Here is a 24,239-nt window from a genome sequence, read left to right on the forward strand (position 1 = left end):
TCTTGCGCCACAACATCGACGACATCCTTCCTAGTTTAACTATTGAAAACAATATTGAAAACAGAACAAGCGACAAGCTAACTCCGCTGGAACTGGCCTATAAAGAGCGACAAACTGAAATTTTCAAGACCATGCTAATATTTAGAAGTAAAATACTGTATAAATTTGGGCCGGTGCAGTACGTTAGTTACCCACTTGACGGAGTGGATAGTATCAGCAACGACGGAAAACTTGGTAAGCATTCTCCATTACTGTCAATTTCAATATCAAAGTAGGTGTCCATCAACTGAAGCCAAATAAATAACGGGTGCCTAGACGGAAGATTTTATTGTTTTTAAATAAACTGGTTTATTTAGGTGTTTGGGAAGACTTTATGACTAACTACCTTTTGGTCACATTAGTCTCCTAACATTTGTACTGAGATTACCGGGCTTCACTTTACAAAGGTGCTGTTGCCGATCCTATCTCCTTTTCAACAGTCTTAACGCATGCTTTTATCGAAAATGTGAGATTAGTCACTCCTCTTGCAGATTCCCAATCGGCCTTGCAATGGGTCTTCGGTGGCTCAGATAAATTTTTGGAGATGGTGGAGGATGGTATGATTTATCATCTGATAAAGGAAAAGTGGGATACATTTGGCAAGGTAACTTATCGCTTTCCACATTAACAATTTTGTAACCTGGTTGTAAATATAGGCCACATAGGTAGTGTGTGAACGTAAATATTGAAAACCTGATTGTAAAACAGTAATAATGGACGTGACTGTGTTAAGTCATTTCCTCAAGAAATCCTCATATTGTATATTTACATATGAATGCATTTTCATTAGCTTAATTTATAACACGCTGCGTGGTCATTCTGTGTCGCGACTCGCCAGAACACGTCACACGAAAAAATAGATATGCCTTATGTCTAGTAGTTCAGAAAAACCTGATGTTAGAGGGTATTTTTAAAGACCATTTCTGTAGAAAATTGAATTTTAGTAAGTGCACGGTCACGCTTAGTGTCGCCTGCAACTTTGAAACAATGGCGGGTGATTAGAGTATGATGGCGCCCAGGATGAGCAACGAACTAATGACTAAAACAGCAAGCTTTTTCATTTCCAAGAGCGTAGGAACTTGAAGAGCTCATTGTCAACATAGATTAAAGTGGCACTCCCACTTGGTAACATTTTTAAAGCACATTTTTAATGCCAACGGTCGATATTTGACGTGGCGACTGCGCGCGGATCGCGAGATATCGATAAAACATGTCTTCAAAAAAGTAAAAGTTTGAATTCCGGTGGCCCACCTAAATTCAGCTTCCGAACATCGAACGTTCGGCACTTGGGCCATTGTCAACTAAGCTATGGAGTACGAGTCTACGCTTACGCTGCTGTACGCCACAGTACCACTCGCGTCGGTGATCGGTCATGCCCCATGGGAGAAAGCTGAGTCTTACTGACTTGGCGAAAAAACGACAAACAATTTTTGCTGATTCCACCAGAATTCGCGTAGGTGACTAGCACAGTTACGTGCGGTTGATACATAGCGGCCGCCGCGTGGTATGCATAGACGCATACCACGCACGCGGCGAACCACAAGTGTAGCAGACGACAAAATGTAGTCATCGGAGGCGGCTAATGTTTAACACGTAAACACTGATGTTTTATGTGGTATTGGTTAAAAATATAATACAACTGATTTATGGATATAGGCAAATATCGCCTATTCAAACCTGTTCGGACAGAAAGCATCAACAGTCAGCAGAGATTGTTTTTCCCCTTGAGGTTTGTTAACAAAGGGATTGACATGATTAACATCAGCAATATCTTACACAACAAGGACGTTATGGACAAAGTACCACCTTATTTTACATTTCAAGACCCTCCTATAGTGTCCTATACCTATTCTAAGACCATAGGTAGGAAATTGTTTAATTACAATAGGGTCTTGAAAGAAATTGATATTAAGAACAATGTTCATGATGGTACTTGTGATTGTATGTCATCTCCCTTTTGTTACAAACCTCACGGTCATATAATAACAGGTGACATGAAGATAGTTACACATCATAAGCTTCGGCAGCTGTTCCAGTTTGGCCCAAAATATCGCGAGCCACCCAAAGTAAACTAGAACTTTAACTTTAAGTTAATCATGGATGCTGCTGAGGCTTATGCTAAAAAGTGGGCTGCCCTCGAAGACGAAGACGTTGGATGTCTTTCGGACTGGCTTCGCACAGTCCGTGATAAGGTAAAATCTCGCATTTCACGTCTTCGTTCTTCCCATACTGTCATCAACACTACATCTGCCTTTGATGACCTTCTGTACGGGAATGTCTAGATGCTTTACACGATAGATATGTTGTTGTGCCTGCAGACAAAGCATCAAACAACATCATCTTTGTCTGCAAGCAATATTACATTCAATGTTTAAAGAACGAATTTCAGATTAACTCAGATGATGAGAGTAGCACAACATACTCTCTTTCAACCTTATCTGAAGAGGAAATATTGCAGAACCATTCAACAGTTTTAAGTGAGTTTGGCATCAAGTTAGCGCAAGATGACAAGGTATTACCTAATCTATATTGGATTCCTAAGATCCATAAGAATCCTTATAACCATCCCACATAACAAACTTAAAGACAGGCTATCATCTCTCGTGAAGAAAGCCTTCTTTTACAAGAATGGTAGTCGTAGGTATGAATACATTGCCATCAAGCGCAACTTGGGCTATTTCACCAACAACAGCGATGCCAAACTCAAATACAGTGATGTTGAGGTGATTCAAATGCTATATTTCCTTATTGTTAACATATTTATCAAGTTTGCCGGCATGACATTCAGGCAAACCATAGGCATTCCCATGGGCACAAACTGCGCCCCACTTCTTGCAGATTTATTTTTGTATTCGTATGAAGCAGAGTTCATACAATCACTTCAGAAATCTGGATGTAAGAGGATTGCCAAGCGATTTAACAACACCCACAGATATATCGATGATCTCATCAGTTTAAACAATCCTGGTATATCCAATTATCTACACCACATCTACCCAGATGATTTAGAAATAAAAGAAACAACTGAAAGTGTGGACTCGGCTTCATACCTAGACGTATTGTTTGAAATTAGACAAAATACACTATATACTAAGCTGTATGACAAAAGAGACGATTTCAATTTTGAAATCATAAACTTTCCCTTTTTGTCGAGCAATATACCATCATCTCCAGCTTATGGTGTGTATATTTCACAACTTCTTAGATACAGTAGAGCATGCAATTCATATGAAGACTTTCGAGTTAGACACAGCCTATTAGCTCAAAAGTTAGTGAGGCAAGGGTTCTCAAAAAGTCGATTAGTGAAATCATTTAAGAAGTTCTACGGTAGATACGGAGATGTTGTTTCAAAATATGACCTGTCTGTTACTCAAAGATGAGTGACAGCATACCAAATTTTGACTCACAAAAGTAATTTGGTTAATTCACCAAATAACAATGATTTGTCGCTTTGGGTCAATCTTGACGGGTGCGGCTAGCTGGCAGGGTACGCTTACCCATTCCGGACACCTGTACTACCACTACTTTGTGGTTCAAGATGACCCCATTGCCTTTGTCATTTTCAATATGTTCCTTGGACCTGGTAACTTTCTTAGTTACCTTGAATGATAACGATTATTGGACCTGATTTGATGTCTATTAGAATAATGAAAACGACAAAAACTAAGGAGAAGTTTTAAAAAACTTATCTGAGGTAAAGGCATAATGCTGTATATAAAGTCTTCGCAGTGGGAGGTAAATTAATTGGGTCGTTCGAACTTATTGTAGACTCCCTAGAATATCGTCAATCAGCACAACAACAAACCTTCAAGGGATTTCGGATCAAGATCAGAAACGATCGTAAAACTTCGGGATGTGAAAAATACGCTCGGGAAATGACATGTTTTTATCGATATCTCGTGATCCGCGCGCAGTCGCGACGTCAAATATCGACCGTTGGCATTAAAAAATGTGTTTTTAAAATGTTACCAAGTAGGAGTGCCTCTTTAAAGTTCAACCGAGGGCGTTATGTATTATGCTGAGGACATTTTTCTTCTTTTGTGAAGAAATTGGCACTACTGTTAGAAATCACCAACATCTATTGTTACAGTGCCTCTACATCAAAGTTAGCTGAGGCTCCATACCTGTGATTATGGTTCTCTTATAGGTTTTCTGCCCCTTTAAGAGTTAATTTTTGACTTCAACCACTTTCGCCCCGCCACCACAGGTATGGCACTGGTACGTAGAAGAACAACCGATCCGATGTGCAGAAGTGCTTTTCCGCACGTTTTTTGACCGTTTCGCATTCTCGCATCAGATTTACAATCTGCCAACACCCATCGATAACATGATTATTAGGGACATAAAATGACAAAACGGATAAAATTTACTTGAGCACAATTGTGTTCTTACTATTACCGACAAACTACGTTTCTTATCCTACAGCTATGCAAATGAGCGTTTACCTATAAACTTTCAGCGATGCCACAACAGACTCAGCTCAGTGATACTTTATTTGTATTTGCAGAACGACGTAAAGGTCCTGTATAAAACCGGCGTAAATATGTTAAAACTTGTACTGACATTTCATGGTTTTATCATTGCCAATAAAAAGAATAGTCGCTGTTTACACTCAGATTTAAATCGGCATCCTTACTTCCTCGTTACAGAAAAAGTTTATGATCCGCTTTATACTGGCAGTTATCCATCTCATCGTGTTAAGCACAGCTGTATATCTACGACCAGAGGGAGATCTATTGTATGGCACGGACGTAAAAAACATTGTAGGTAATATTTAAGTAAATAAAATTTCACATATATTAAATATGCTCACAAATTAAAATTTGTAACATTTTCATTCTTATGCCGATTGTCGATATGCATGTTTACTGCATTAAGATAGTGGTGTCGTGTCTATAAACATCTCGAAACAGGTTCAATATTAAGCTAAATCCATCGTGCTTTTGAACTGTAGGTTCGATATGTAGCCGAATGCATTGTGCTTTTGAACTGTGTAATGTACCTGACCTGGGAATACTTCAGCATCGTAGCCTTGAAGGGGATCTGGAATTATGGGAAATCTCAGGTGTGTATGCGAGATGGCCGTATGAATAGCTCTAGCAATATCACTTATACAGTTATATCGTTTCCGCCTACTCAAAGTCTTCACACATTTATCCATTTATAATTTACTTTAGCTTTTTGAAGTCGATTGACTCTTACATCTTTACGAATAGATACGACGATCGCCTTTTAACTTATCGTGTGCTGCGGTGACGATGTAATACCAATATTCGCCAAATACCCCGTTGTTCTCCAACTGCTATAAGAGCATGCCTAACTTTCGTATCATTCAAAGTATATGTCAAAGACACAGAGAAAGATTAGGTTTTTTTTATGTTTTTCTAACAAAAGAACTTTCTCTTGCAGTATTTCATGCCTGAAAGACCTGTGTTTCTCCTGTCATGTATCCTACTGCTCCTCTGTTTACCGTTCAGATTTGCTTCAGTGCGTTCTGTGGAGGATATTTTGTTTGCATTAGCTATTCCGTTGGCTTGGAGCTACATCATGTTTTTCTACAGGTGAGGCACCGTTCACAATATTAGTTTGGGCATCATTACATCATTCTTTATATTCGAATCCTTCATCGCGTAACAGTGTTTGATCGAGACCAAGTTTTTCAAAAGGCAGTTTCAGAGTTAACGATTATATAAACAGTACTATGTCAGTTTGATATATTATGTCAGCCTTTCCAAAATATCTCCGACTAGTGCGTTAAACTCACACTGGAAACTCTAAATGGGTATTTTAGGTGTATCATGACTATCCTGCTTCGTGGCCATGTATTGTTCTGCGTCAGAACTAAAACTCCGTGGCGAGTTTCACTGCCAATATTAAACTTCGAATTCTGCTCCATACGAGATATCAATCAGGAAAAATTAGTAATATGCAGTATGTTCCAAGTGGCTTGTGTGTGTTCACTTGTTATTTGGAAAATTTGACCGCCGTTTGTCTGTCACCAACAACGCACAACATTATCTAGTAAAATCTTGACATCGCTATCGTCTGCCACTTCCCTGGAACCTGTCTACTTTGTAGCTCCGGTCTATGTGCTACCCATCGCGCCATTGGATAATATTTTGAACGCGGAGCGACAGGCCGTTTATCAGTCCCCATGGACACCGTCCGGGGGGACTTATAGGTTTGATAATGTCCGTGTGTGCGTGTGTCCGTTCACGCAGATATCTCAGAGACGCCTGGAGCGATCTCATTCAAACTAGGTACAAGGATTATTACCTATGCCAAAAATATGCACGTCGATTTATTTTGTGATCTAATCCAATATGGCTGTGTGGCGGCCATTTTATTTCCTGTATTTGATGTCGGTGCGTATGTTCCAGTGATGTTCACGCAAATTTCTCTGTGATGCTAGGAGTGATTCCATTCAAACTTGGTACATATATTACTCTATGTGTTATACATATGCATATTGATTTTTGTTTTGATCCGGTCTGAAATGACTGCGTGGCGGCCATTTTGTTTCCTTTTTTGACAACTGTGCGTTCGTTCACTTAAATTTCTCAGCGATGCCGGGCGCGATTGCATTGAAAGCTGGTAAATGTATATATTAAACACCTATTGCCTGGTCATGAGGGCTATAGCGCCCGTCTATTACCCCGAGGGGCCGTGTGTTACCAGAAACACATCGCTATTCCCCGAGGCCGTAGGCCAAGGGGTATAGCGATGTGTTTCTGGTAACACACGGCCACGAGGGGTAATAGACTGGCGCTATAGCCCGAATAAAGACCAGGCTATAGGTGTTTTATAACACACCACATGCTCATGTTGTATTGTTATATAGATTTTAATGTGTTTTGATATTTTGCACGGCAACAATCCATTGTGACAAGTTTGCTGGGCGATGTTTCCACAGCGATTTCAGTTGTACGCGGTACCACTTTCTTTCAAAAATTATTCTAAGCATACCTAGCGACATCCTTAGTTGCACTTTAATCTTTTCCGTCGATGAGCTGTTCAAGTTCCTACGCTGTTGGGATGTTGGAATATGTTGGAAAATCTGTTTCAGAGAATGTGTCGTTACCTATCCCGGACGCACATCATGTTCTAGTCACCCGCCATTGTTGCAAAGCTGCAGACGACACTACGGTCACGTGACCGGGCACTTTTCCAAATTTGGTCAGAACTATTTCCCTAGGGAAATAGCTTTTCAAAAAATACCCTCTGACGTCACTTTTGTCGATCCGGTGGGGACTAGACGTATCTATTTTCTCGTCACGTGACGTATTCTGGCGAATCGCGACACAGAATGAGCATGTGGCGTGTTATAATAATCCCTATGTCATATATATGCACGCCGATTTTTGTAATGATTCGATCAAAAATGGCTGTGTGACGGCGGTTTTCTTCCCTGTATTGGATATCTATCCACAGGGTCGCAAGGAATGATCCACAGCGGTTCAAGGATGGTATTAATATTAATGCTATGTTCATGCAGAGGGGCTCATGAATGCAGATATCTGAGATATGCCTGTGCCAATTCTTTTTAAACTTGGTACAAGGATAGTCACTATGCATACCGGTACATATACAGGTCCATTTATATTGGTGTGGCATGCATAATTAGTGCTAATTTGCATAATTCGGGATGAGAGCGCTGTTTCTGGTACGACTGTGCCAAATTTGATGAAACTTTGTGCAGATCTTTTTCACACAGAGTTCTAATATCAGTCAATGACATATGTCAGTATTGCATCAATTAATTGCTAATTTGCATATTGATGAAATTTTGTAATTAAGGTGATGTCTAGAAATACTGCAATAGATTATGAAACAAATGGTACAAATCTTCAGCACAAAGCCCTACAATAGTGTACAAAGACACTAAGCAGTATCATGTTAATTAATTGCTAATTTGCATATTTCATTCCTTTTCTAATTAATCGGGTATCTCCAGAAATACTGTTTTTAAATTTTATGAAACGTGGTGCAGATGTTGATCTGTCAGTATTATAATACTATGTGAACTCATTAAGGAGTATCATGTCAATTAATTGCTAATTTACATATTTAATGAACTTTCATAATTATTGTGATATGTCTAGTAATGCTGCATCAAATTTAATGAAACATGGTACAGATTTTGTTCTTCCAGTAGTCTAATGGCGTGCAAAGATATGTAGCAGTTTCTTATCAATTAATTGCTTATTTGCATATTTAATGAATTTTCGTAATTAGGCTGATATGTCAAGAAATAGTTCAACAAATTTCATGAAACTTGGTACAGATGTTGAGCTCACATTGCTTGAACAGTGAATAAAGGCATTTATCTGTGTCATGTTTATAAAGTTTTAATTTGCATATGTAATGAACTTTCTTTATTAGAGTGATATATCCAGATACGCTGCATCAAATTTGATGAAACATGGTACAGATGTTGACCTCTAAGTAACGTAATACAGTGTGAAGACATGAAGAAGTATCATGTCAATTAATTGCTAATTTGCATATTTGATGAACTTTCATAATTAGTGTGAAATGTCTAGAAGTGTTGCATCAAATTTGATGCAACGTGATACGGATGTAAATCTTCCTGTAGTGTAATGACATGTAATGTTATGTAACAGTATCATGGTACAGATGTTAATCTCACAGTACTGTAATACTGTGACAAAGACATTAAGAAGCATCATGTCATTAATTGCCAATTTGCAAATTTGATGAACTTTCATAATTAGTGTAATATGTCTAGAAGCGCTGAATCGAATTTAATGAAACATGGTACGTATATTTATCTCCAATAGTGTAATGGCGTGTAAAGATATGTAGCAGTATCATATCAATTAACTGCTGATTTGCATATATTATTAATTTTCGTAATTAAGGCCGATACCGAGAAATGGTTCATCAAATTTCATGTAACTTGGTACAGATGTTGTGCTCTCATTGCTTTAACAGTGAATAATGATGTTTATCAGTGCCATGTTGATAAATTTCAATATGCGTAATTAATGAACTTTCCTGATTTGAGTGATATGTCCAGAAATACTACATCAAATTTGATGAAACATGGTATAGATGTTGATCTCACAGTGCTGTAATACAATTCAGTGACACTTAGCAGTGTCATTTAAATTAATTGCTACTTTGCATACATAATGAATTTTTGTTTTTAGGGTGTATGCCCAGAAGCACTGCATCAAATTGTATGAAATGTGATACAGGTGATAATCTGTCAGTGTTATAATTGAATGAAAAATGATTTGCAACATCCTGTCGATTAATTACTACTTGAATCATTTTGTAATTAGGGTGGCAGCCCAGATTGGTTTTACATTTTCACCACCATGGAGCTCATTCTCGGCCATTAAGCCTCATCTGTATTGCAGTATTTTTAATCACAGACCCAGTTAATGAACAGGACTCTATCCTCACTCTCCGAGGACCAGTAATTAAATTACCAATTACCAAATGGGGACTGTGTCATCAATGATGACTTGTTATCCAAGTAGCTCGCGTACTAATATAGCGCTTTCGTATAAGCGAATTTATACACAGAGTGGGACGATTTATGAGAGTGTGGGATCAATTTTTCCACACCGTCGATCCCACACTCCCAGTGGCCAGGAATGTGACAAGCTATAGCGACATATCTTCAGTTTCTACACCTGCATATGCGTTCTAAACGACTTCGCTGTCTTCTTCAAGACAATTTTGACGGTTTCGAAGTGAATGTAAATCCACAAATCGAAAATGCATCAGCATTTCGACGAGTCGGCGATCGAACGTGCCTTTCTGCTTATGCTGCTTACCATTAGAACAATGTAGTTACACCAGGGATCAGAACGTTCTACATCCACTCTTTCATCGTTGAATTTGCATGCGTTCCATCGTGTTTCAGAACTATACTTACTGTGAGATGAACATGTACTGTATGCTATCGCATCTTCTCTTTTTATCAAAGTCAAGGGTTGTGAGAACAAAACAAGTATTTGTTAGTTTACCCGTGACACCTTCATTACTCCAGTAATCAGCGGAGAAAAATAAAACGGGTGAATTTTTTGTTATTCATGATTTATACCATAAACTGTGTAAATTCATCTGTTATCTATGTTTTTCATGGTTTCTTTTTATCTGAGCCCTTTTGACAAAACTGCATCGACGGAATATAACGCGGGAAAGCTTGCCATTATTTTGAAAATGAAAATAATTTCTGTCATATCCATTGAACACGATTGGAACTAATTTTGGATAATTGGATCTTCAATTTTTCAAATTTCTCAAAAGTGTTAGGTGCCCTATAGCTGAATGTTGCAATATTACAAATTACTCATAGAAACAAGTGTGTAACTTAAAAAGAAAAGCAGATGAGCTTACATTTGCAGATTAAATCGACATTACTTCACCATCTAATTATCCAAAATTAGTTCCAATCGTGTTATTGTACAATATTAAATAACATCTCTTTGTTTAACAAAACAGGTGCGACAAGTTTCCCTATTTTTTCCTTACAATATTCTGTATGGTTGACGACACACTAGTAGGAAAATTTTACATAAATGCCATATCTTCTCTCAATCAAACTCCAATCAAACATATTTAAATAAAGAATAGATAGACAATGGTGTGCTTAAAAGTAAGTTTTCATAATTTACAAAACACTTGTCCAGAAATTGCCTATAATTTAAGATATGTCAAAGTTCACTGTGGGATCTCCAATTCTTAAGGGAACAAATCATAGTGATCATGGGATATCTCCAGTACTGACCAATACAAAGCCCTTTTGCTCTGAGTAATCGACTTGTAAATTGTAGTTTGATAATTTTCCGAAAGGTTTATAGAGCCCAGATGCCAAAATTTTTTGTTATAGTTCATAAGTTGAGGAAGATAACATCATTTGGTAATTTCTTACTTGTTCTCATATTACAGTTAGATGTTAAAGGGACGAGTTTCTATCAGCTTTATCTCTGAGCAAATGGTCAACTGTGCAGAACTTTAAAAGGACAACAAAGGACTACAATCACGTAAATAGTCAATTTAAAACAATCAGTAATGCGAGAACCGTTTTAAAGTTGCCCCTCCTTGTGCTGTTTAAGATTTCAAATGCGCCGTGTACTCCAATATGCTGAGATATGTAGGGCAAGTACGCAGCTGAACTGTTATGATTTATGTTGCAGAGGAATAGAGGGTCTTGGACAATTTATTGTCACGATCCATAAGATGACCAACACAGACGTTCTGCCGTTTAGTCTGCTTTGGATTACAATCATCACAATCCTCTGCCCCGGTAAATATATGTGATTGTTTTTGTTGTTGTTGTTGTTGTTGTTGTTGTTGTTGTTGTTGTTGCTGCTGCTGCTGCTGCTGCTGTTGCTGTTGCTGCTGCTGCTGTTGTGTTTAACTCGGTCTCAGCTTGGCAATGCCAGACACTTTGCCTCAGCATAGCAATGCATATAAGGATTATTCTGACAAAGTCTATGAACGCCATCGAATTAGGTTTATTCTTACTCGCACGTAGTCTCGTGAAAAGTACGAAAATATATTTTCACTATCCGCTAGGACTGTGGCAGAAAATACATGGAATGGCGAGTTAGGATCTACTACTAATATTATATTTCCATGCTGAAAAGGGAAGTTGTCGATAAAAGTTCCAATATGTTGATAATGCCGATAGATTCAAGATGCCTCTTATTGCCTCTTCCCTTTTACAGTGTTCTTTTTTCCGTACAAGGACATGGATGGTATTGACTCATTTGGTACATTTCACGGCAGTTGGATGTATCTGTTTCACATGACCTTCGATGAATTTGCGGTAAGCATCCTATGCTATTATCAGACGTGAAGTAATAACAAATATATTCAATGAAAATGGCACATAGCAAGTCATTTTCAAGGCAGATGAAATGAATGTGTTGACGATCATATACCATGGAATCGTGTCAAATAAACCGATACGACATGAGCGCCCTTAGGAATCCCGATGTAAAATTTTCACCATTGAATCAGCTCTTTCGAAGGAACACAACTTTTTCACCTCGTTTAGAAAGGACTATAATCAAAGGACTTTTCACCTCCGCGTTGATATGGGAAGCCATAATAACAGACAAATTCTTGACATAGCTCCGGTGAAAATGGTGTCTCATAACACCAATACAAAATTTAAATGTCATCATACCAAAGAAAGGTAAAACTATGAGAAACCTTGACGGTTTTAATATTTCGTAGAAAGTAAACTTAAGTTTTAAATTATGTAATTAGTTTTAAATTAATTAATGATTTTTTTATAATTTATTTATTTTGTTATTGATTTATTTTATAATTGTATTTTTTTATTCTAGATTCTTATCAGTGGGGAAGTGAGTATATAAATATTATTCATGTTTGTGACAAACATTTGGCCATTGCACTTTATTTAACTTCGAAGGAAAAAGAGGGTTGATACATCCACAACCCCTCCACCACAAAGTCCCTGCGTTCAAAGTCGAAGTTGATAGATTCAAACGTCATAAAAGATTTGAATTATTTAATATGATTCCGTTTCAAAAGATAGCTGTCATTAAACTCTGCTATCCCGGTTCAACTTTCGTTCGGCAATAGACCAAGGAGCACTTTTCAATGAGTTCCGTATATACATCCAGGTAATGCTTTAAAACTCGGACCTCGGGTGCTCCTAGTGTGCGATAAAATAGTCAGCGCACTTATGAATCATCATTTGATAGCTTTTACCCGAGATAGTTTCATGATCGAGAGAGCCCCTGACACCAAATTCAAAGCGGTTCTACCCATTTCAACAAAAAAATACCTGCACACCTTCTAAACCTAATTTGCTCCTCCCGTGACTCGGATGTCGACCCTCAAGAGTGACACATACTAACGCTCGTAGATGCAGACAGACAGGCAGACACAGGCTTAAAACGGGAACTAAAAAGCTGAAAAGCTAAAATGTAATTTTCAGGTATTGTAGCCAAACTACAACATTACAAACAACACCCTCACCTGTGTCACGATTCGAATATTTCTCGATTTTTACAGGATGATGAAATAAGATTGAGCAGAAGGCCAATAATGACGGAGATTCTATTTGCTGTCTTCATGATTTTTATTCCTATCTTATTTAGGAATATGTTAATCGGTAGGTCAGATCTTATCAGAAACTCATTTTTGTTGAGTCGAAAACTTACGTTATAGGAGGTGTGTTCCCTACACCTGTAAACACGTGTACTTGTAAATCATGTGTATTTGTAAACACGTGTATTTGTAAGTCAGCACGTGTTCATTTGTATGAGGAATGCACATCATGTTCATACACTCATTCTTTATTCGTCCAACCGTTGCTTGAATGATTGACTAATTGACCGACTGACTGACTGTCATGACTGACTGACTGCCCGACTGATTGATTGATTGATTGATTCATGAATATGGCATTGGTTAACCCTATGACGACCTTTACACCATCACTATACCGGACAAAATGATATATCCATGTTAAATGACATATATACTGTTAAATTATTACTTCTTCTAACCTTTTTACAGCTAAGATGGCTAAATCTTACCAGGCTATGGAACAACGTGCCAGCAAAGAATGGGTCATACAGGTAAGAGGGGTCAATCAGAAAGAACTAAATGCCTTTGTGAAGAATAGGAAACTAAAACATTCTTGCGAAATGTCGTCTGGAAACATGATGTGCCTGTCTGCATGGTACAAAGATTATGATAAGCCTAAGATCACAGAGGAAAAACTATGAAAACCAGTAAGGAAGTTGTTCGATAGCTGCAGCGAGATAAAACAAAATATGTCGTGCGCATAAGATAGTTTGTCGAGAGCATTAGAAATCTTGTACAAGAAACAATATTTTGCTCTCAAGATCTATCTTATGTGTACAACAAACTATGCATCATTTTCGTTCCTCACAATATGGTATCTTGTGCGCACAAGACAGTTTCGTGTACTCACGAAATCATATCATTTTCACACGATAAACTTCGTGTTTCGTGCGTAGGAGATAAGTTTCTCGTGCGCACAATATACTTCTTGTGAGGACAATAAACTATTTTGTGCCAAAGAGAGACTATCTTGTGCTTGCAAGATGGAACACGTTAAAAAACTTAATTGTGCACATAAGATAATATCTCGTTAGCGCAAAGTTGTTTGGGAGCACACGAGATAGTATCTTTAGCTCACCAAATAACTATGTTTTGCTTGATGAGTTGTAATTTCTGATAAGCAATACACAGCCCACATAGTTTTCTGTTTTGTTCTCGTACATTTGATTGACTTTTGTCATAGCTATTAATTCAATACTCCACTTCTCACTATCGTTTCAACTTCATATCATCGGGTATTAATTTACCAATACAATATTTGCTTATGTTTCAAATCAATTTTTATGTACACAAATTGTGTCACTTGGGTTGGAGTGTTTTTAACTTTTTCATGTAAAATATGAAGAAGTGATACCAAAATACAACACATCCATCACTGGAATGAAATGTCAGCTTTCTACTTTTATTAATATAAGTTAATTCTGTCGATTACGGCTGATTTCGCACGAACGGTATGAATTTGGCTTTTGTAGCATCCTTGGAGAGTATACACTCTACTTATGAGCTGTGTCAAGATGAGCTCTTGTAACTTTTTTCTTGCCTTTTAAATTCATCGATCTTGTAATTGTTCAACTTTGTATGACTTGATAATGGATTGTTTAACTTCAAGTATCACTTGATACATAGGATATTGTTGGATTTTCCTAATTCATCAAAATACTATTCAAGATATCGCCACATTAACCCTATATATATTTGCCACCCTAAAACCATTGTGTGATTCAACTCCAATTATTTGTTTAGTTTCAAATTTCTATATTTTGAAATGTCTGTATAAGTAGACGATTGAGAGGTTAATCGTAAACAGTAGAGGGGGCCCTCTAGTGTGTATGGATAAACATATTTAATTTGATATTTCTGGATAGCACTTAGCGATCAAACTCTGTCAAATATATTGACACGTATATTGATAGCAAAGAAATGCCATTTGCACAATAACGATTGAATGGTAAACAATTTCATCAAAATCATATCCCTTTGATTAACTCTAATGTGGCACTATTATAGTAATTCTATGGTGAGGAGACATGTTTTAATGGTGGTTTGGGAGGGATACATTGAATAAGCGAGTGTAACAATCTTTGATTCGTTTAGTTTGTACCTCTTGATTTATATGTAACCACTCTTGTGATTCCAAACGTCATGTTTGTCCTTTGGGACATATGGTCATATCAAATTGAAAAAAGATATTACAACTTGTTTTCTAGTAATCATTGTGGTTTTTTACACCAGGTTAGTCAATAATTTCGACAGAGTATATGACCAGCAAGCGCTATAATAACATCCCTGCCAACTGACAAAACCCAAACTATTATCGGTATATTTCATTCATAAATATAATCACCATACTCCATTGCAAAAATAATCAAAAACTCTCTATGTTTAATAACGTCTTCGTAGTCCAGAGCTTCTTTCTATATACAGTTATCAGTCAACCATTATTGCTTGCTTGCTTGAACTCTACAGGCAAAACCCTAATTTGTGTTCTCGTTCTACAAGATAGGTCTTTGACAATATACGTATACGTTTTGCTCTCAAAAAAGTATCTCGTGCCCGCAAGTTCGTTTCACATGCTCGTGGTTATGTCGAAATAATATCCTAACTTCATAGGAATTAGCTGGGAATTTGTCGTGAAAGAGGATGAATTCAATATGCTGGAGGTAAAATATTTGAACACTATAGGTTACATTAGTCAATTTATTTTACGCCAAGCAAAGGTTATCTGGAATAACTTGATGTAAATAACCATAATGTAAAACATGGGGAGGATATTTCGGTTGATAAACTACCCTCAAAGCAGTATTTTACTGCAGTTGGGAAATTTGATTTTTGCAACTACTCGACTTCGATGGACAGGCCGCTATCGATGACTAGGAGAGTTGCATTTGAAAAACACATTGGAAAGGTTAGAGGATACATACATTCATTCCCGTGTTTTAATGCACATATTCTCTTATCCAGGATGAAATCTTGTTTTAAAAAAAGCTTGCGTGTGTGTAGATTTCATTTAACACTTTCTAATGACTCAGATATGAAAAATTAAATATTTCAACAGAAAGCAAGAATAATCATGGTTTTGGAGCATTCTTCCAGCCAAGCAGAATTACGGAAATACCGAAATAGCTATTCTACTACACCAAAGGATATCAGGTATTATTGCATAATAATATCGCATTACAATTAACATTGGTATTTAGGTTTACTATGTGTATGTATGTATGTATGTATGTATGTATGTATGTATGTATGTATGTATGTATGTATGTATGTATGTATGTATGTATGTGTGTATGTGTGTATGTGTGTGTGTATGTATGTATGTATGTATGTATGTATGTATGTATGTATGTATGTATGTATGTATGTGTATGTGTGTATGTGTGTGTATGTATGTATGTATGTATGTATGTATGTATGTATGTATGTATGTATGTATGTATGTATGTATGTATGTATGTACGTACGTATGTATGTATGTATGTATGTATGTATGTATGTATGTATGTATGTATATATGTATGTATGTCTGCGCACTTGCTGCGTGCGTTTGTATATGTGTATGGATGTATGTACCGTATATATTTGTGTAAAGAAGTGTGTATAAGACTAAATGTCCAAATGCTTATAGAAGAATTCAAATTTTAAGGAAATATGTTGAGATTTTTTTTACATAGACTATGTCAAGAACATGATGACACTGCCATCTACTTTACATGTTCAGTGTGCATGCGTTGGCGGCATTTTCAAATGTCCCAATATAAGTTGTTCCAAACTGTTAACCGGTTAACAGTTTTTGAAACTATAAACTGGTAACTTGCTCTTTGCAAGTGACCGTACAACGTGACCGTGGTTTAAGGAATCAAAACAGTTTGGATGACATGTGTACTCGCGTTTGGTTTCTTCTTTTCAAGTCCTAGAAATGGCACGGATACGATATGTTACCATACTCCTATAATGAAATACCATGAAGAGTATACGGTTAGCGGAAGACCTGCAGAGTGGTTACTGCTTTATAAGCCAAGAAGTGCTTGAAAACAAATATATTGATCCACTCGCTTTCATTGAGATCTACTCATACACTTCAACGCACAAGTGCAATGTACATATTGTGGTGTAGAATTTCGCCGAACTTGCATGTCATAAAATATTCAATACCCAAGCCATCAAGTCCGCATGTATGTTATCCGTATGCTATCCGTATGTTAATCATGTTATCGTTATCTATCTATAATTATACTGGCCGCGTCTAGAGAAATCGTTGTTTCCAAATATTTTGTTGAATTTATATAAAGAATATAAATGCAGGCTTTTGTCGCTCGACGATCGTGAGTTAGATGTCTATAATATACGAAATGAACGTACCTTCTTCGAGAAATCGACTATTTCCAATATAATTATAGCAAAACAGCAGACCTAGACCAATTTAATATAAGTTACAATAATATTTTCAATCGTGCTGTAAATGGGTCTATGATGCTGCGACATCAGGATATTGTAGTCGGTCTACCACTCACAAAGGATATTATGGTCGGTCTACCACTCACAAATGCTCTCTAATATTTGATGATCAATAGGGGTACATTTGCATCTGTAAATCCAGATTCCAACGATAACAGCGGTTACTTGACTATTCTACGGCCAACTCCCGATGCACGATTGCAGAAAAAGATTGGCACCTCGTCTACACGACAAAGACTTTCCCTGCAACATTGGAAGGTAGGCATTACTTACACATGATGAAAGAATCATCTCAACGAATATTTGCGGAGGCTGCAAACCATGCTCCAAATTTATTAATTACCCGGCGACAGCCGTAAGACGTCAGCTATAGGGCTCGGGGCTGGGAAAGCACCCCAATAAATACCTGTTTGACTGATCATTAAACAGATATTGATTGCTTCGGACAACAGACATTCAGTACATATTAGCAACTACTGATTCACAGGGGTTGACGACAATATCAGTGGAATGAACTAACTGGACTTCAGAAACTATTCAAATTGATTTTGGAAATGCCAGTGCGACAAAATTTACAAACGTTAATAGTAAGTCTGTAAGGAATGGATTTTGTATGATTGTTTAGGTTAGGTCAATATTATTCACTCGAATATCCACTTGTAAAGTAGATTAATCTAACACATGTTTTCACAGTCATGCAATGTTCTGATCTCCAATGTTCTATCTTCACTAAAGTAACTAAACTAAACTCTTTTATGAAAATAAGTTCCAGTCCTAACACTGTGAGCGATCGCTGGTTATTAGCACCTTTTGAGTATGCAACGCACACACACACACACATATATATAGATGATACCATGCAATAATCATTGTATCCCTCATTTCGACGAATCGTAACACCCGCTTGTAGATAAACTATTCCACGTATACAACCAGACCTTCAAGTATTTTGTTACTGCTTGAAGTTGTATTTTAATTGTTTTGGTGCATCATATTATATCATGATGTTAACTGGTCTTTGTCGATTTTGTCTTTACACAATGGTATTTTATTGGACATCCTGGCGCAAAGGGCAAAAGGTGTCCCATGTCGCCGCAATGGCACTGTGTGTCCCTCTGGTCCATCTATCCGTCTGTTCGTCCGTAGACGGATTAGATTTTAGTAGATGTGGCTTCTAATCAATTGCTTATTAGCATATTTTAATGAATTTTGTAATTAGTTCACAGCTCAAGAAGTCCTGAACCAAATTTGATGTGACCTTTCACATATTTTCATTACCCTGAAACGTAACTATGCTGAAGGCTTTTTAGGTTTTGCTTTATTGATTCTCATTTGCATATTTAATGAATTTCTGTAATTGTGCTGGTATTCAGTGTGGCTGAGCCTCTCCTGCACATTAACTACTAATTTGCTTTTTTATTATCTGGCCATTTCTCAAATTTACTTAAGCCAACATGACGATTCTATGCACATACTTTGATCTTCCTCTAATAGTGACTGCACGTGTTGAGTGTTTGGTTGGATTTGATTTTCTTTGCCACTGCATTATCTCCCTAATACATACCAATTGGCCACGGTGTCCACTCGAGTCTCACTTTGATTTTTCTTTTTTTTTCAAGGTGGTAACGAAAGCTAACTGTAGACTGCTAACAGGACACAAGCCCGAGACCCTAACAGGACACGAGCCCGAGACCAAAAAGAAAACTAAATGCAGCCGTTACTGGCGCCACTTTGTTGAAAACTTACCAGGATCTGTTCTATAAACTGGTATAGTTTAATAGCTTTTTTATCGCAGTCGATAAGTTAGACAAACTAGATTTCAGAAAAACAGGTCAAAAGCAAAGTAATCGTTATGTGTTATTAATTTAAGTTACATCATCAAAAAAAGAAATTTAGTCAGTGGTGAATAAAATAGTAAATATGTCTATCGAAATAAAAGAAAGCTAGTGCAGTCTTTGATCACAAACATGGGTCAATCACAGCCGGTATTGCGTAGATTTTGTCTAGCTGTGTCGAAGGGTAAATAAAAGATCACGATGCAAGGTATGTGGGGATCATTTCAGGAGGAAAGCAAGACAACTGCCGAGAGAAGGCCCTGCTCAAGGTGTTAATAAGTCTTAAAAAGCATGATATAATAATAACCCTTTAATCACGCGGTTTGTTTTTTTTTCATTTGGCCCGACAAAATCTACCGACCACGCTTTATGTTATAAATGTTACACTTTCTTTTTAGTGTTTCAACATTACTGCTGTTGTAGCGCTTGTGCGAGAACACTATGCATGTCACGTTCTATTCATATGTAATCATGACCATGTGTCTTCGGTGCTGTAAAAGGTATAAACAATAGTTTTGATTGTCATCGACAACTTTTTAAACGTTAGAACATCATGCCCTCAAAGCGGTGATCTAGTCTAATCAATGAGTTATCTTCATCATTGTACGGAATCATTGTAATATGCGCATGGAATTGCTAATGGTATCGTGTAACTGACTAAAGGTAGCCAAATAGCGGCCATGGCACGTTCGATCAAGCTCATTCAAATGTCCGCTATAGCCGCTATTTAGCATCTTTGGTCGATATCTAGGGTTGTGTACCCTTAGGGGCCATACTTCACCTGAAACACTTTGAAATATGTATGACCCTATGCGTGAAATGAAAATGTATTTATACGAGGGATATAAAACAATCGGTATAACCCGTATAAAGATCCGATTATCTTTTTTAAGAAAATGATGTTTTTCAAAGTGAGACTTGAGTGGACACCGTGGGTCATCAGTATGTATTAGGGAGATGGTGCAGTGGCAAAGAATGTGAAATTTTCAGAAGAGTTACTTTCAGAATGTGCTTAGGAATACAATTCAGAATAACATTCAGACACTCACTATGTGAGATAATATTCTGTATATTCCAGAAGAGTCCTTTCAGAATGTGCTTTGGAATACAATACAGAATAATATTCAGACACTCACTATGTGAGATAATATTCTGTATAGAAGTAACAAGTCATTGACATTGACATAGTCCCCACTTGTAATAGGAGTATTAGTCTTGATGGGGCAGGGAAATGAGGTCATTAAGAAGTATCACTGGAGTGTATATGTTCAGATCTATGGACACATAGGTCGATGTCATTGTTCCCATTTTGAAACAAGAGGCATGTCTAAGTTATGGTTCTAAATCGGGAAAAAGATCAGACCTCTAGCTGTATTGGCCAGCCAAGAAATACATATGTGCATAATAAATGAGGTACAAGATGTGACATCTTAAGGTCTACTATCCTATCAAAATTGAAGCGTAAAGAACTTGTGGTTACTGAGTTATGCATATATATGCATATTCAAGGTCAAAGGTCATCAAGGTCACGTGACATTTTGAAAAAAAAAAACCATTGTATTGCTAATTAATCCATATATGCCAAAATTCAGACCTCTAGCTCTATTGGCTTGCCCACAATTATATATGGGCATAATTAACGAGGTAAAGCATGTGTTGTCATAAGGTCTCCCATCCTTCTAAATATAAAGGACATAGCACTTGTGGTTACTTATTTATTGACATAATCATAATAATACGTAAAAGGTTATCGAGGTCACATGACATTTTGTCAAAACATTTTTATCCTATAGTCTGTCCCTATATACTAAAAATCATACATTTACCTCTATTGGCTTGCTCAAATTAGATATGCACATAATTAATGAGGTACAATATGTGGCGTCATAAGGTGTCCCATCATACCAAATATGAAGGGTGTAGCACTTGTGGTTCCTGAGTTATGGACAAATATGTATATTTGAGGTCAAAGGTCATTGAGGTCACGTGACATTTTGTAAAAAAAATTGTATTGCTAAGTTATCCCTACATACCAAAAATCAGACCTCTTGCTCTATTAGCTCGCTCAAAATTAGATATGTGCATAATTAATGAGGTACAATATGTGGCGTCATAAGGTGTCTCATCATACCAAATATGAAGGGTGTAGCACTTGTGGTTACTGAGTTATGGACAAATATGTATATTTGAGGTCAAAGGTCACCGAGGTCACATGACATTTTGTCAAAAAAATTGTATTGCTAAGTTATCCCTATATACCAAAAATCAGACCTCTAGCTCTATTGGCTCGCTCAAAATTAGATATGTGCATAATTAATGAGGTACAATATGTGGCGTCATAAGGTGTCCCATCATACCAAATATGAAGGGTGTAGCACTTGTGGTTACTGAGTTTTGGACAAATATGTATATTTGAGGTCAAAGGTCACCGAGGTCACGTGACATTTTGTCAAAATAATTGTATTGCTAAGTTTTCCCTATATACCAAAAACCAGACCTCTAGCTCTATTGGCTCGCTCAAAATTAGATATGTGCATAATTAATGAGGTACAATATGTGGCGTCATAAGGTGTCCCGTCATACCAAATATGAAGGGTGTAGCACTTGTGGTTACTGAGTTATGGACAAATATGTATATTTGAGGTCAAAGGTCACCGAGGTCACGTGACATTTTGTCAAAATAATTGTATTGCTAAGTTATCCCTATATACCAAAAATCAGACCTCTAGCTCTATTGGCTCGCTCAAAATTAGATATGTGCATAATTAATGAGGAACAATATGTGGCGTCATAAGGTGTCCCATCATACCAAATATGAAGAGTGTAGCACTTGTGGTTACTGAGTTATGCACAAATATGTATATTTGAGGTCAAAGGTCACCGAGGTCACGTGACATTTTGTCAAAAAAATAGCATTGCTAAGTTATCCGTACATACCAAAAATCAGACCTCTGGCTCTATTGGCTCGCTCAAAATTAGATATGCACATAATTAATGAGGAACAATATGTGGCGTCATAAGGTGTCCCATCATACCAAATATGAAGGGTGTAGCATTAGTGATTACTGAGTTATGGACAAATATGTATATTTGAGGTCAAAGGTCACCAAGGTCACATGACATTTTGTCAAAAAAATTGTATTGCTAAATTATCTATATATACCAAAAATCAGACCTCTAGCTCTATTGGCTTGCTCACATAGCATTTTGTCAAAGCGTCTGAGATATCTGCGTGAACGGAAGGACTCACATGGATGGACTGACGGACTGACATGACCCAATCTATGAGCCCCCTGGACTTTATCTGTGGGGACTAAAAACTGTGTCACTGCATCCTTTTTGCAATATGAATACGATGAGAAACTAAATTTTTATTTTTCTTGGCCTTATACATGGGAGTCTATGGACTGCCTTATACATGGGAGTCTATGGACTGCCTTATACATGGGAGTCTTAAATGGACTACCTTATACATGGGAGTCTATGGACTTCCTTATACATGGGAGTCTATGGACTGCCTTATACATGGGAGTCTATGGACTGCCTTAAACATGGGAGTCTATGGATTGCCTTATACATGGGAGTCTATGGATTGCCTTATACATGGGAGTCTATGGATTGCCTTATACATGGGAGTCTATGGATTGCCTTATACAGGGGAGTCTATGGAGGCGAAAACTAAAAAGTCCTCTAACACGGCCAAATTTGATCACATTGTGAAACAAATCAACGTGCATCTGTATGAGGTAGAGTACTATCCTTTTACCAAGTTTGAACGAAATCGCTCCAGCGTCTCTGAGATATCTGCGTGAACAAAAAAAAAGTCATAAAATATGCAAATGAGCAATTAATTAATAAGCCACACCCACCAAAATCTAATCAGATCTAAGTCTCATCATGAGAGATCTTTCTCTTACATTGGCCCTGCATTATGGAACAAACTTCCTTCTGACCTTCGCCACTCCAACTCTACCCTTTCCTTCCGCCGTTCCCTCAAGACTTTTCTCTTTAATCAGTAGTTTAACCTTTTTCGTTTACGTAGTCTCCAGTCCCGGTGGTTCAACATTTCCTCTGTTATATTGTATTGTCACTATTGCGCCTAGAGCTCTGTTAAGAGATTAGGCGCACTACAAATGTACTTTATTATTATTATTAATACCAAATACCAAATTGCATGACATTGGACCTAAGGTTTCTTAAGTTATGAGTGGAACAAAATCTGTCTACGGACGGACGGACGGACGGACAGACGGACGGACAGACGGACACACACACAGACATTGTGGCGACATAGGACACCTTTGGTGCTTCGCACCGCGGTGTCCAAAAATGATGTTTTTTAACAAAAACTGATATAAACAGTAACGAGGGCTTTATTTATAACATCCGCAAACTCGTAATTTATATATGAACCAATGGGCATGATTTCGGAAAATGCTTAGTTCACCTTTGTATCATCATAGAGAAACATAGATAGAGTGGCAACGGGTATTGTTTAAGGCGTGAAGCGGTTACGTAACCCATCCATGTTCGCCTCGCCTCAGGTTGCTCTCGCCTCTCTTTCCGAAGAGTGCCGACCATGAATCCTTCGGTAATTTTCGGATTTTTCGCCTATTGTTAAGCGAAAGTATGTTCGGCAAAGTTTGTGTTGTTGTTGTCGTGTGGTGCTGAGCAGAATTGACGCGCTGGCGAAAACGGGAGTGTTTTGAGCTTCAGGAAAATGAGTTTTACCGTTTTAAAAATTCCTCTCATATTTTTATGAATATATAATGAGTGTGTTTGAACCAAATTTGAAAGTCT

At 37.4% G+C, this 24,239-nt stretch overlaps 1 protein-coding gene and 1 long non-coding RNA gene across 2 annotated transcripts; both read left to right on the forward strand.

Annotated features, from left to right (window-relative positions):
* Positions 1-5,036: 5,036 nt before the first annotated feature.
* Positions 5,037-11,323, forward strand: LOC139134280 (uncharacterized). Its single transcript, XR_011552765.1, has 3 exons — positions 5,037-5,104; positions 5,449-5,600; positions 11,214-11,323. It is a non-coding gene; the product is annotated as an uncharacterized lncRNA (long non-coding RNA).
* Positions 11,324-12,379: 1,056 nt separating this feature from the next.
* LOC139134282 (uncharacterized) lies at positions 12,380-19,777 on the forward strand. The gene is made up of 6 exons (XM_070701180.1): positions 12,380-12,392; positions 13,069-13,168; positions 13,576-13,637; positions 16,202-16,296; positions 17,721-17,862; positions 19,224-19,777. Exons 2-6 carry the CDS (start codon positions 13,102-13,104, stop codon positions 19,365-19,367), a joined length of 510 nt encoding a protein of 169 aa, XP_070557281.1. The 5' UTR covers positions 12,380-12,392; positions 13,069-13,101; the 3' UTR covers positions 19,368-19,777.
* Positions 19,778-24,239: the final 4,462 nt, after the last annotated feature.

This window comes from Ptychodera flava, chromosome 6 (genome assembly GCF_041260155.1).
Source record: "Ptychodera flava strain L36383 chromosome 6, AS_Pfla_20210202, whole genome shotgun sequence".
NCBI classification, from domain to species: domain Eukaryota; kingdom Metazoa; phylum Hemichordata; class Enteropneusta; family Ptychoderidae; genus Ptychodera; species Ptychodera flava.

Coding starts and splice junctions, on each gene's coding strand:
- LOC139134282 (XM_070701180.1), top strand. CDS start 13,102: ATGACGGAGATTCTATTTGCTGTCTTCATGATTTTTATTCCTATCTTA. Junction 13,169..13,575: donor ATTTAGGAATATGTTAATCG/GTAGGTCAGATC, acceptor ACCTTTTTACAG/CTAAGATGGCTAAATCTTAC. Junction 17,863..19,223: donor TTTCCCTGCAACATTGGAAG/GTAGGCATTACT, acceptor TTTTTTTTCAAG/GTGGTAACGAAAGCTAACTG.